The sequence below is a fragment of the Gymnoscopelus braueri genome (assembly GCF_963280865.1).
Source record: "Gymnoscopelus braueri genome assembly, chromosome: 15".
Taxonomy (NCBI): Eukaryota; Metazoa; Chordata; class Actinopteri; order Myctophiformes; family Myctophidae; genus Gymnoscopelus; species Gymnoscopelus braueri.
This window is the reverse complement of record NC_137620.1, coordinates 51196923-51207958: the sequence shown is the minus strand read 5'-3', so window position 1 is coordinate 51207958 and position 11036 is coordinate 51196923. Positions and strand designations below refer to the sequence as shown.

The window sequence follows — 11036 nt, the reverse complement described above, 5'->3', positions numbered from 1 at the left end:
AAATATGCGTTAGTTGCATAATTAATTATAAACCCACAGGGAAGACGCTCAGACATTCTTCTGAACCACTGACACTGTTTATCTTTACTTTACCTTTACTTTACCTTTACTTTACCTTTACTTTACCTTTAGTTTATCTTTAGTTTATCTTCAGTTTATCTTTATCTTTACTTTATCTTTACTTTATCTTTACTTTATCTAGTTTATCTTTAGTTTACCTTTAGTTTATCTTTAGTTTATCTTTAGTTTATCTTTAGTTTATCTTTAGTTTATCTTTATCTTTAGTTTATCTTTAGTTTACCTTTAGTTTATCTTTATCTATAGTTTATCTATAGTTTATCTTTAGTTTATATATAGTTTATCTATAGTTTATCTTTAGTTTATCTATAGTTTATCTATAGTTTATCTTTAGTTTATCTTTAGTTTATGTATAGTTTATCTTTAGTTTATTTTTAGTTTATCTTTAGTTTATGTGACTGAAAGTTCATTTGGTTTAGTGTGGAAGCATATGGAATGGAAGGTGTGGTAAAAGAAGGCCAACGGACAGGAACAGATAAACAAGACCACCGTGTTCACATAGGTTTGCGTTGCGACATGTTGTGAGTTTGTAGATCTGCTATCTTTTTGCTACTTATGTGTGAAACTCTGCTATGATGAAGCATGACGTTAACGTACTAATAATGAATGTACGTTAAAAACAACAACTTGTCCCTCCTGTGTTGCCGTACCTTTAAGGAAGAAGCCCAGACACAGCGTACACGGCAGGAAGTCGGAGGCGTTCACTTCCTGCGAGGGCTGACGACACGTTACGATCTCCCCCTGACCTCTACGGATCACCTGACACACAGACAGACAGACAGACAGACAGACAGACAGACAGACAGACACGTGAATTTAAGACACACAGAATTCCCCTTTAGGCTAGTCCAGGGGTCCTGTGGCTCTTAAGCCCCTCCCTAGTGGCTCTTAAGCCCCTCCCTAGTGGCTCTTAAGCCCCTCCCTAGTGGCTCTTAAGCCCCTCCCTAGTGGCTCCCTGTAGCTTTACAAAAACTATATGGAAATGAAGTATGTTTATTTTCTTCACATATTCATGTTAATGTATCGTTGCTGCAGTAGGCCAAACATGACACATACATTCTTACATTTTCCAATATTGTAAAAATGTGTAGAATAAATAAAAAGTTTCCTTAAACATTTCTGTCACCTAAAATGTGCATCATAGCCTGTGACACATTTATTGGCGAGCGGTCTCTTCCTTTGGGCTTGTTTTCATAGACCGGTTGCTTGTTTCTCTCACACGATCTGGCGACGGTGTCTGAGGCTCGCTACTGTGAGCCATGATGACATCACAGGTTTTTAACTAACGAAGGACCAATGAAAAAGCAATATTCAATGTCGAGAAAACACAATAAAAATTGTTAAACGCAATTATCTGTGAGACGATGAATGTTCAGCTCATATGATGTAACGTTACACAGCTCTGGGCCGGTCGAGGGGCCGCGCCTGGGGCTGCGCACCTCATGTTTGAGCAACATGATGCAACGAATACGTCCTCAACACCAGGCATGTGCACGCACACACACACACACACACACACACACACACACACACACACACACACACACACACACACACACACACACACACACACACACATTTAGACACACACATTTAGACACACACATAGACACACACATAGACACACACACAGACATAGACACACACACACACATAGACATGAACGGGGTCTTCAGCCCCATCTCTTTTACCCGTCGGTAAAACAGTGCCCTCTCCAGACTGGGAAAAAGGGGTAAAAAAAGAAAAGAAAATAAAGTTCATCTGCCCCCTAGAGGCCTAACGGTAAGGCTGACAGACATGTCAGAGGATGTGTTGGATGTGTTGGATGTGTTGGATGTGTAGGATGTGTAGGATGTGTAGGATGTGTAGGATGTGTTGGATGTGTAGGATGCAGCTCAAAGTGAACTTTACTCAGGTATCTAGTTTGTCTCCGCACGACCTTCCTAATAGTCCGTGAGCCAGGACCCCAAAAATGGGGTCATCACCACCATCTGGGGGGAATAATTCTCATAGTGATTTTTGGGTAGGTATACACCCCTAGAGCTAGGAAAAATGTGATCGCCTTGCATCGGTGGTAGCTATCTGTGTGTTATCACTCCTTTTATAACCAAAAGCCAAAACACAGTTTTCAAAATCCGAATGAAGCATTCTACTTCAAACTGATGGTTCTCTCTTATTATTGACCCTCTCTCTCTGAAAAATGGTTGGGATAAAGCTCAGACTATATATTGTCCAGAAAGGATGTTAAAATTTGCATATCTAGAATATTTTTCTATTACAGGCAGTGACAACATAGTGACTATATGTGACATAATAGTATGTTTTCATATATTGACCCATGTAATTTTCGCCTAGTGTTATAACATAAAATGCATGATAGCACCCATAAAGCTACCATTGGTGCAAGGCTATCACATATTTTCTAACTCTAGACATGCATACCTTGACAAAAATCACTATGAGCATTATTCCCCTCAGATGGTAGTGACCAACCCCCCTGGCTCACGGACTATAGCCCGAGTTATTAAAGACAAACGGGCGACAATGGACAAAACTCTATCTAAAATCGGTGAAAGTGTCCGTTTTCAAGATGTTTTGTCCATTATCTCTGGAACAGAAGGTCTAATCTGTTCAGTTCAAAGCTTGTTGGATGCGTGACTTAATGAGCACTTAATGAGACATTTGAGGATTTGGGGGGTTTTCGGGGCTAAAAGTATGGTAATTGTTAGTTTAAAAAATAGGTGCCGTTTTGTAATTCCAGTCCCTCCCTCTCCAAGAGAGAGAGAGAGAGAGAGAGAGAGAGAGAGAGAGAGAGAGAGAGAGAGAGAGAGAGAGAGAGAGAGAAATAGAGAGACACAACCCCGGGGAGACGCTGGCCTAGCGGCCCAGGCACATTCCACATACATTGTTATAGGCTCTACTACGACCTTTGCTGCGTGTGACTACCCGTCTCTCTCTCTCCCAGTTTCCTGTCTCTCTCTCTGGACTGTGGCGATAAAGGCAGAAAGGACCAAAAAAATATCCCAAAGAAAATACTGTGGCATCACATGGTTATGTTAGACCTCCATGAAGCGTTTGACACTGTAAACCATTCTATACTGCTGGACAGACAGACAGACAGACAGACAGGTACATGTCTCACCTCTATATTGTGTCTATAGTCTCCTCTACAGCGTAGTTGCTCCAGTAGACAGACAGACAGACAGACAGACAGACAGACAGACAGACAGACAGACAGACAGACAGACAGACAGACAGACAGACAGACAGACAGACAGACAGGCACATGTCTCACCTCTATATTGTGTCTATAGTCTCCTCTACAGCGTAGTTGCTCCAGTAGACAGACAGACAGACAGACAGACAGACAGACAGGTACATGTCTCACCTCTATATTGTGTCTATAGTCTCCTCTACAGCGTAGTTGCTCCAGTAGACAGACAGACAGACAGACAGACAGGTACATGTCTCACCTCTATATTGTGTCTATAGTCTCCTCTACAGCGTAGTTGCTCCAGTAGACAGACAGACAGACAGACAGACAGACAGACAGACAGACAGACACATGTCTCACCTCTATATTGTGTCTATAGTCTCCTCTACAGCGTAGTTGCTCCAGTAGACAGACAGACAGACAGACAGACAGACAGACAGACAGACACATGTCTCACCTCTATATTGTGTCTATAGTCTCCTCTACAGCGTAGTTGCTCCAGTAGACAGACAGACAGACAGACAGACAGACAGACAGACAGGTACATGTCTCACCTCTATATTGTGTCTATAGTCTCCTCTACAGCGTAGTTGCTCCAGTAGTAAAAGTCTCTGTTTGGATCCTTTAGCAAAAGCAGCAGCTTTCTGCACCTCGGCCTCAGTCCTGTGAGCCACCAGTAGGTGGCGTCCTATCTTCATCTGAGGCCGTCTACAGAACACACAGTAGTGACTCTTGTCCCAGCGCCTCCTCTCTCCTTTACAACACTTCTTCACCCTCACTCCCTCCACCTCCTCGCCCGCTTTGCTCGGAGACGCCGTCGCCCCCTGCTGTCCTGGAGGCGTCTTCTTCTTGGAGCTGTGTGTCGGCAAAACGGCAAAATGTGTGTCAACGTCAGTGTGTGTTATTACATTATTACACATTAACACCAACGTCAGTGTGTGTTATTACATTATTACACATTAACACCAACATCAGTGTGTGTTATTACATTATTACACATTAACACCAACGTCAGTGTGATTCATTATTACATTATTACACATTATTACACGGCTTGGTTGAATGCTTGATTCTGATTGGTCAATCATCTGTCATTATTTCTGGATAATGACCGATGAGCTCTATAACGGACCGCTGTGTAATCAGAGACTCAGAACACCTGCTCATGTCAACCTGCGCTGCTTGGTTTTATGCTTTATCCAACATGACAGCCATGTAAACAAACACACAATGTCATTTACAACTAAACGTTGCTCTCAACAATGTTTTTGAAAACATTTGAAGAGAGAAATAGACGATGCAATGACCGAAAAGTCATTCTATTTGATCCACTGTACTTCCTTGTTTATCGTGGCACAACAACGGGGGAATACCAAAACACAGTCGCCCCAAAACACAGTCGCCCCAAAACACAGTCGCCCCAAAACACAGTCGCCCCAAAACAGTCGCCCCGGGGCAAATACGGCGCTATTACAGGCAAATCCAGCGGAATATAGAATGGGGGGCAAGTGTGTTTTGGGGCGAGTCTTCCCGTTACTGTCATTTGTTTTCCGAGGCGAACTTGTCCGGAGTATGGAGTATATAGCAGATCTACAAGCTCATAGTGCCGCGCTATGAGCTCGTAGATCTGCTATTTTTGAAAAATCGTGAAAAGGTGTTCAAATCTTTGAATATATATATATATTTTTTAAAGTGAATATTTTTAACTCAAATCTTTGCTTCTGGGCAGAAATAGCAGATCTACAAGCTCGTAGCGCGGCACTCGAATAGCCTAAGTATAAAATAATGGTTAAAGTGGTTCAAAATCTAACATGACACACAGACACGTTCCCGGTTTTGAATGGGTTAATAAAATATATAAACAAATGACCAAACACCTGCCAACCGATGATGTCACTGGTAGGCAGGTTTGTGAACCAATGAGAACACAGAGTGAGTAGAACAGAAGTGATGATTTGTAGTCGACAACATAAAAAAAAACGTGTTCAAAAGCTTATTCACAAACAACAGATCTACAAGCTCAGCAGATCTACAAGCTCAGCAGATCTACAAGCTCAGCAGATCTACAAGCTCAGCTGTTTGTGAACATTTTAGAAAAGAGCTCAACTTGATGAATAATAAAATTAATTCTAGAGATGCTCCGATTAACATTTTTGTGGCCGATCACCAGGAGTATTCAAGCCACTGTTTGCCTCTAGAGTCTAGATCTAGAGTCTAGATCTAGAGTCTAGATCTAGACTCTAGATCTAGTCTAGATCTAGACTCTAGATCTAGACTCTAGATCTAGACTAGATCTAGACTCTAGATCTAGTCTAGATCTAGAGTCTAGATCTAGACTCTAGATCTAGACTCTAGATCTAGACTAGATCTAGACTCTAGATCTAGTCTAGATCTAGAGTCTAGATCTAGACTCTAGATCTAGACTCTAGATCTAGACTAGATCTAGACTCTAGATCTAGAGTCTAACCTCCACTTAATGCGGCCCACATGACACTGTGAAAGGGCAGAAAAGCTCCTTTAGAAACAGACTGAAATGGATGTTCAGGCTGATCAGGCTGTTAGGATGGATGAGGGATGTGGGATGTTTAGGATGGATGAGGGATGTGGGATGTTTAGGATGGATGAGGGATGTGGGATGTTTAGGATGGATGAGGGATGTGGGATGCAAGCCATGGGACTCTGTAGTAGTGTTTGGTCTGTCATTGTTTTAATATTGTAGGTTGACGATGCCTAGATGCCTATTTTAGATGTTTTTTTATTATCATAATGTGTTTTTATTGACGTCTCTATGAGAGTTGCTGTAACACCTTAATTTCCCCTTGGGGATGAATAAAGTATCTACCTACCTACCTAATATCAGAATAGTGATTATATTATTGATTTCAGCTGTTATGATTCATAACATGTAAACATGACCCGCTTTAATAACTTCAGTCTATATTAGTAGCTTAATGACTAGTATTAACATTCTATTGTCTTTTTTACGTCCAATGTATTTGTATTTAAGTTCATAAAGTTAACAGAAGTATAACTAAATGCATTGGAAATTAAATAAAAATTGTACTTTTCAGGATTCTAATTCAAAAGTAGCAATGTGATCATCACGCTTTGATCTGTTTAGAGAACTCTGATTAGAGCCCATAGAGGCGGCATCGATCACTCAGAGCCTCTCTGATAAACTCTAGTTAAATGTTGTCAAATAGAAACTTTAATCAAATCAATTTAAAAAGTGTTTGAAATGGATCAGATGTTGAATCTTTTAACTAAATATCAGGTGAAAATCATTGATAATGAAATGAATCATAAAAACAGTCTTACTTCTTCTCTTTCTTTTTATTCCTCTTCCGTCTCTTCTTCTCCTCTTTCTTCTCCTTCTTCTTCCTCTTCTTCTCCTCTCGCCCCGTGACTCCGCCCACCTCGTTGGTCGTCCCGGCGACGGCAGCGGCGTTGTCGTTGTCGCTCTGGTTGTTGTCCGTAGCAACCGTCCCATCGCCCGTAGCGACCACGGCCTGGTTGTCGGCGACAACCTCGGTCTGGTTGTCCACGGCGACGCCCACGAGAGTCTGGTTGTCCACGGCAACCACAGGGTTCTGGTTGTCCATGGCAACGGCGGCCTGGTTGTCCATGGCAACAACAGTTTGATTGTCCGTAGCAACAGTGGGCTGGTTGTCCATGGCGACTGTAGTCTGGTTGCCCATAGCAACAGAGCTGTAGTCGTCCATCTGACAAAACACAACATTAGAACATGATTAGTTTAGATTTGGTTTGGTTGTTTTCTGTTGTTAACCCATTAAGTCCTATGTATATATATATATATATATATACACGTATACATTCTACAAATAACTTACAAATCAGTGTTTCTCAAACTCTTTCGTATCAAAGACCCCAAAATAAGATGTATTTGGCTGCAGATTTTTTTCAAACACTTCACAAACAGTGGTTCTCAAAAATAGCAGATCTACAAGCTCACAGCGTTACTTCATGCCGCGCTGTGAGCTTGTAGATCTGCTATTTTTGAGAACCACTGTTCTTCTGAAAAACGTATAAATCGAAAATGACGAGGATGATTTTAATTGGTCCGCGGGCCAAATCCATTTCTACAAATGGAAAGAGCGGCACTCCAAAAAAAAATACTGGCTCAGATGTAGTTTCTCATTTTACGCTAACGCTAACACGTTTCGGCCGCAGCCTTCCTCAGAGCAGATTAAAAAGTGTTTATATATATATAATATATATATATTCAAAGATTTGCTAAAAAAAATCCACAATTAAAATAAAAATAGCAGATCTACATGCTCATAGCGCGGTACTCGGTGCCTGTAGTTGTATCTGCAGTAGATTTGCCCATACATTTCCCGAAACTGAAAAACTTCATTTAGCGAACAATGGAGCAATAATAATAATAAGTCAATGTGAGAAGATACTCTCTACCCTCTGGTCTGTTTTCCACCCTGTCAGACACAATGACAGCAGCAGAGTGATCCAGTACCATATCTATATCTATATCTATATCTATCTATATATCTCTATCTCTATCTCTATCTCTATCTATATATCTATATCTATCTATCTATAGCTATATCTATCTATATCTATCTATATCTATATATATATATATATATATATGATATGTATTTGGCCGCGGACCCCCATCTCAAAATATGTTGTTCCAGGGACCCCCAGGAGTACTGATTTGAGTTAAAAATGTTCTCTTTAGAAAATATAGATATTCAAAGATTTGCACACATTTTCACGATTTTTTGAAAAAAATAGCAGATCTACAAGCTCATAGCACGGCACTGACTATGAGCACAGTGTCAGACAGGTTTAAATGTTGATGCTCTATTAAACTCTATTAGCTGGGGACCCCCTTTATTTAGGGACCCCCTTTATTTAGGGACCCAAGGACCACACATGTTTTCAAAACCCCCTTGGGGGGGGGGGGGGGGTACCAGGGGGTCCCCAGCAAAATGTGTTAATATAGCATCACAATCATTTTAACCTTTTATACTTTGACTATTCTAAAATAGAAGATCTACAAGTTCAAAATAAATAATATATCTAGTGTCAGGGACCCCCATAAGAACATATATAGTGTCAGGGACCCCCATATGAACATATATAGTGTCAGGGACCCCCATAAGAACATATATAGTGTCAGGGACCCCCATATGAACATATATAGAGCCAGGGACCCCCATATGAACATATATAGTGTCAGGGACCCCCATATGAACATATATAGTGTCAGGGACCCCCATATGAACATATATAGAGCCAGGGACCCCCATATGAACATATATAGAGCCAGGGACCCCCATAAGAACATATATAGTGTCAGGGACCCCCATATGAACATATATAGTGTCAGGGACCCCCATAAGAACATATATAGTGTCAGGGACCCCCATATGAACATATATAGAGCCAGGGACCCCCATATGAACATATATAGTGTCAGGGACCCCCATATGAACATATATAGTGTCAGGGACCCCCATATGAACATATATAGAGCCAGGGACCCCCATCTGAACATATATAGTACCAGGGACCCCCGGTAACTCTGAGTTTCACATGTAACCAAATGGACCCTGTAGATCTTGTAGATCTTATAGATCTTACAGACCTGTAAGGGTCCATTTGGTTACATGTGTAACTCTGATAAAGTGCAGAATGTAACCAAATGAACCCTTAAGGCTCTATAACTACTGTAACAGCTTGTAGATCTGATATTTACACTATAGTGTCTGTGGAGGATCTATAGATCAGAGGATCTATAGATCAGATCTATAAGTTACATAACATGCTAGCATCGACATGCTAACGCTGATGCTAGCAGCTAGTAGCTTAGCCACACACATGCTAACAACAACAACAACAACGCGGTACATAGATCTATAAACCCACTGTCAGCGTGCCTTACAGCTCAGAGGATAGATCTGTAGACCCACACAGAGGGATGCTAGCTGCTAGCCGCTAGGCTAACTCACTTACATTGTGTTTCTTCTTCTCCTGGTTGTTGTTGTTGAGGTGACTTCCGGGGTGTTACAGAGAAACGGGTGACCGTGTGAAAGCTGCTCCCTCTGTGCTTTATGTCTGAATGGTTTATTTAATATAAATGTTTTATTTGTTTTATTTCATGTTTTTATGTTTTTGATGGAAAAAAATAAACCGATAAAAACGGTGGAAGCCCCGCCTTCTTTTCTTCTTCTTCTGCTGCTGCTTTGTTCTGCTGTTTGATGCGATGCAGCGACACCTACCGCCCCCTGGCGACTACATATATAGAGAGAGAGATGTGGGGTTTCCAGGGGGTCCCAGGGGGTCCCAGGGGGTCCAGGGGGTCCCAGGGGGTCCAGGGGGTCCCAGGGGGTCCCAGGGGGTCCCAGAGGGTCCAGGGGGTCCAGGGGGTCCCAGGGGGTCCAGGGGGTCCAGGGGGTCCCAGGGGGTCCAGGGGGTCCCAGGGGGTCCAGGGGGTCCCAGGGGGTCCAGGGGGTCCCAGGGGGTCCCAGGGGGTCCAGGGGGTCCCAGGGGGTCCAGGGGGTCCCAGGGGGTCCCAGGGGGTCCCAGAGGGTCCAGGGGGTCCAGGGGGTCCCAGGGGGTCCAGGGGGTCCCAGGGGGTCCCAGGGGGTCCCCAGCTTAGATGATTTAACATAGTATCTACAGAGGTGATGTAACTGTGATGATGCAGAGGGCCATTATATTAACACACTCACTACAGAGGAACACATTGTACTGTCTGTCTGTCTGTCTGTCTGTCTGTCTGTCTGTCTGTCTGTCTGTCTGTCTGCAGACATTCTATCACACAAAAGTAGCAAAAATAGCAGATCTACAAGCTCCAAACGCGTCGCAGTTTTGAGCTTGTAGATCGGCTATTTTTGCTATTTTGGAATTGGAATCATGAAAAGTAACATTTGTATTTAATTTCAAATGCATTTAGTTATACTTATGTTAACTTTATGAACTTAAATACAAATACATTGGACATAAAACAGACAATAGAATGTTAATACTAGTCAATAAGCTACTAATATAGACTGAAGTCATTAAAGCGGGTCATGTTTGCATGTTTAGAATCATAACAGCTGAAATCAACAATATAATCACTATTCTGATATTAACCTGTGGGCCGCATTAAGTGAAGGTGGGGGCCGCCAGTTGCCCATGTATAATGATCTACAAGCTCAAGAGACGCGCTGTGAGCTTGTAAATCGGCATTTAGTCTTGAGCATTGCTTTGAAACACTTTGTATCATTTTGATTCATTTTTTCTTGATACAGTAGGTGCTTCTCTGGGGGTCCCTGGTACTAAAATATATGTTCAGATGGGGGAGGGGTCAAAATAAATTATTTATATTGTGTATAATAATATAAAAACATTTAAATACTCCAATAAAAGTCCTGTGTTCAAAGTACAAAAGTATTGGCAACAAGAAATACTTGAAGTACCAAAAGTAAAAGTACTCTTTTGAAAATAGCCGATCTACAAGCTCATACTGAAGTGTCAGTCAGTCCTCTGCTGAGAATTAGAACTGTTCAGGCCTTTCTCACCTGCATGACCTCAACCTGCACTGATATATTAAATACAATAATATAATATAATATAATATAAATCATCCCTCAAATAAAACAACACAAAGAACAAGCAGTTAGAAATACACACACATTCTACTGAGAAATAAAGCTAATCTGTAATTAATTATTATAATTCTATATAATTATTATAATAATCTGTACAGGTT

At 41.6% G+C, this 11036-nt stretch overlaps 1 protein-coding gene across 1 annotated transcript in view; it reads right to left on the bottom strand.

Moving 5' to 3' along the window:
- The window catches only part of LOC308101629 (uncharacterized protein), a gene marked incomplete at its 3' end in the record, with an annotated part of 33909 nt that extends 24420 nt beyond the window's left edge, over positions 1 to 9489 (bottom strand). Inside the window, exons 1-4 of the mRNA XM_080451050.1 lie at positions 9293 to 9489; positions 6611 to 7014; positions 3847 to 4147; positions 729 to 837 (exon numbers count right to left, since the gene is read on the bottom strand). Coding sequence (XP_080307176.1) covers positions 729 to 837; positions 3847 to 4147; positions 6611 to 7014 — 814 coding nt within the window. The 5' untranslated portion in view covers positions 9293 to 9489. The remainder of the gene's footprint in view (positions 1 to 728; positions 838 to 3846; positions 4148 to 6610; positions 7015 to 9292) is intronic.
- Between the last annotated feature and the right edge of the window lie 1547 nt (positions 9490 to 11036).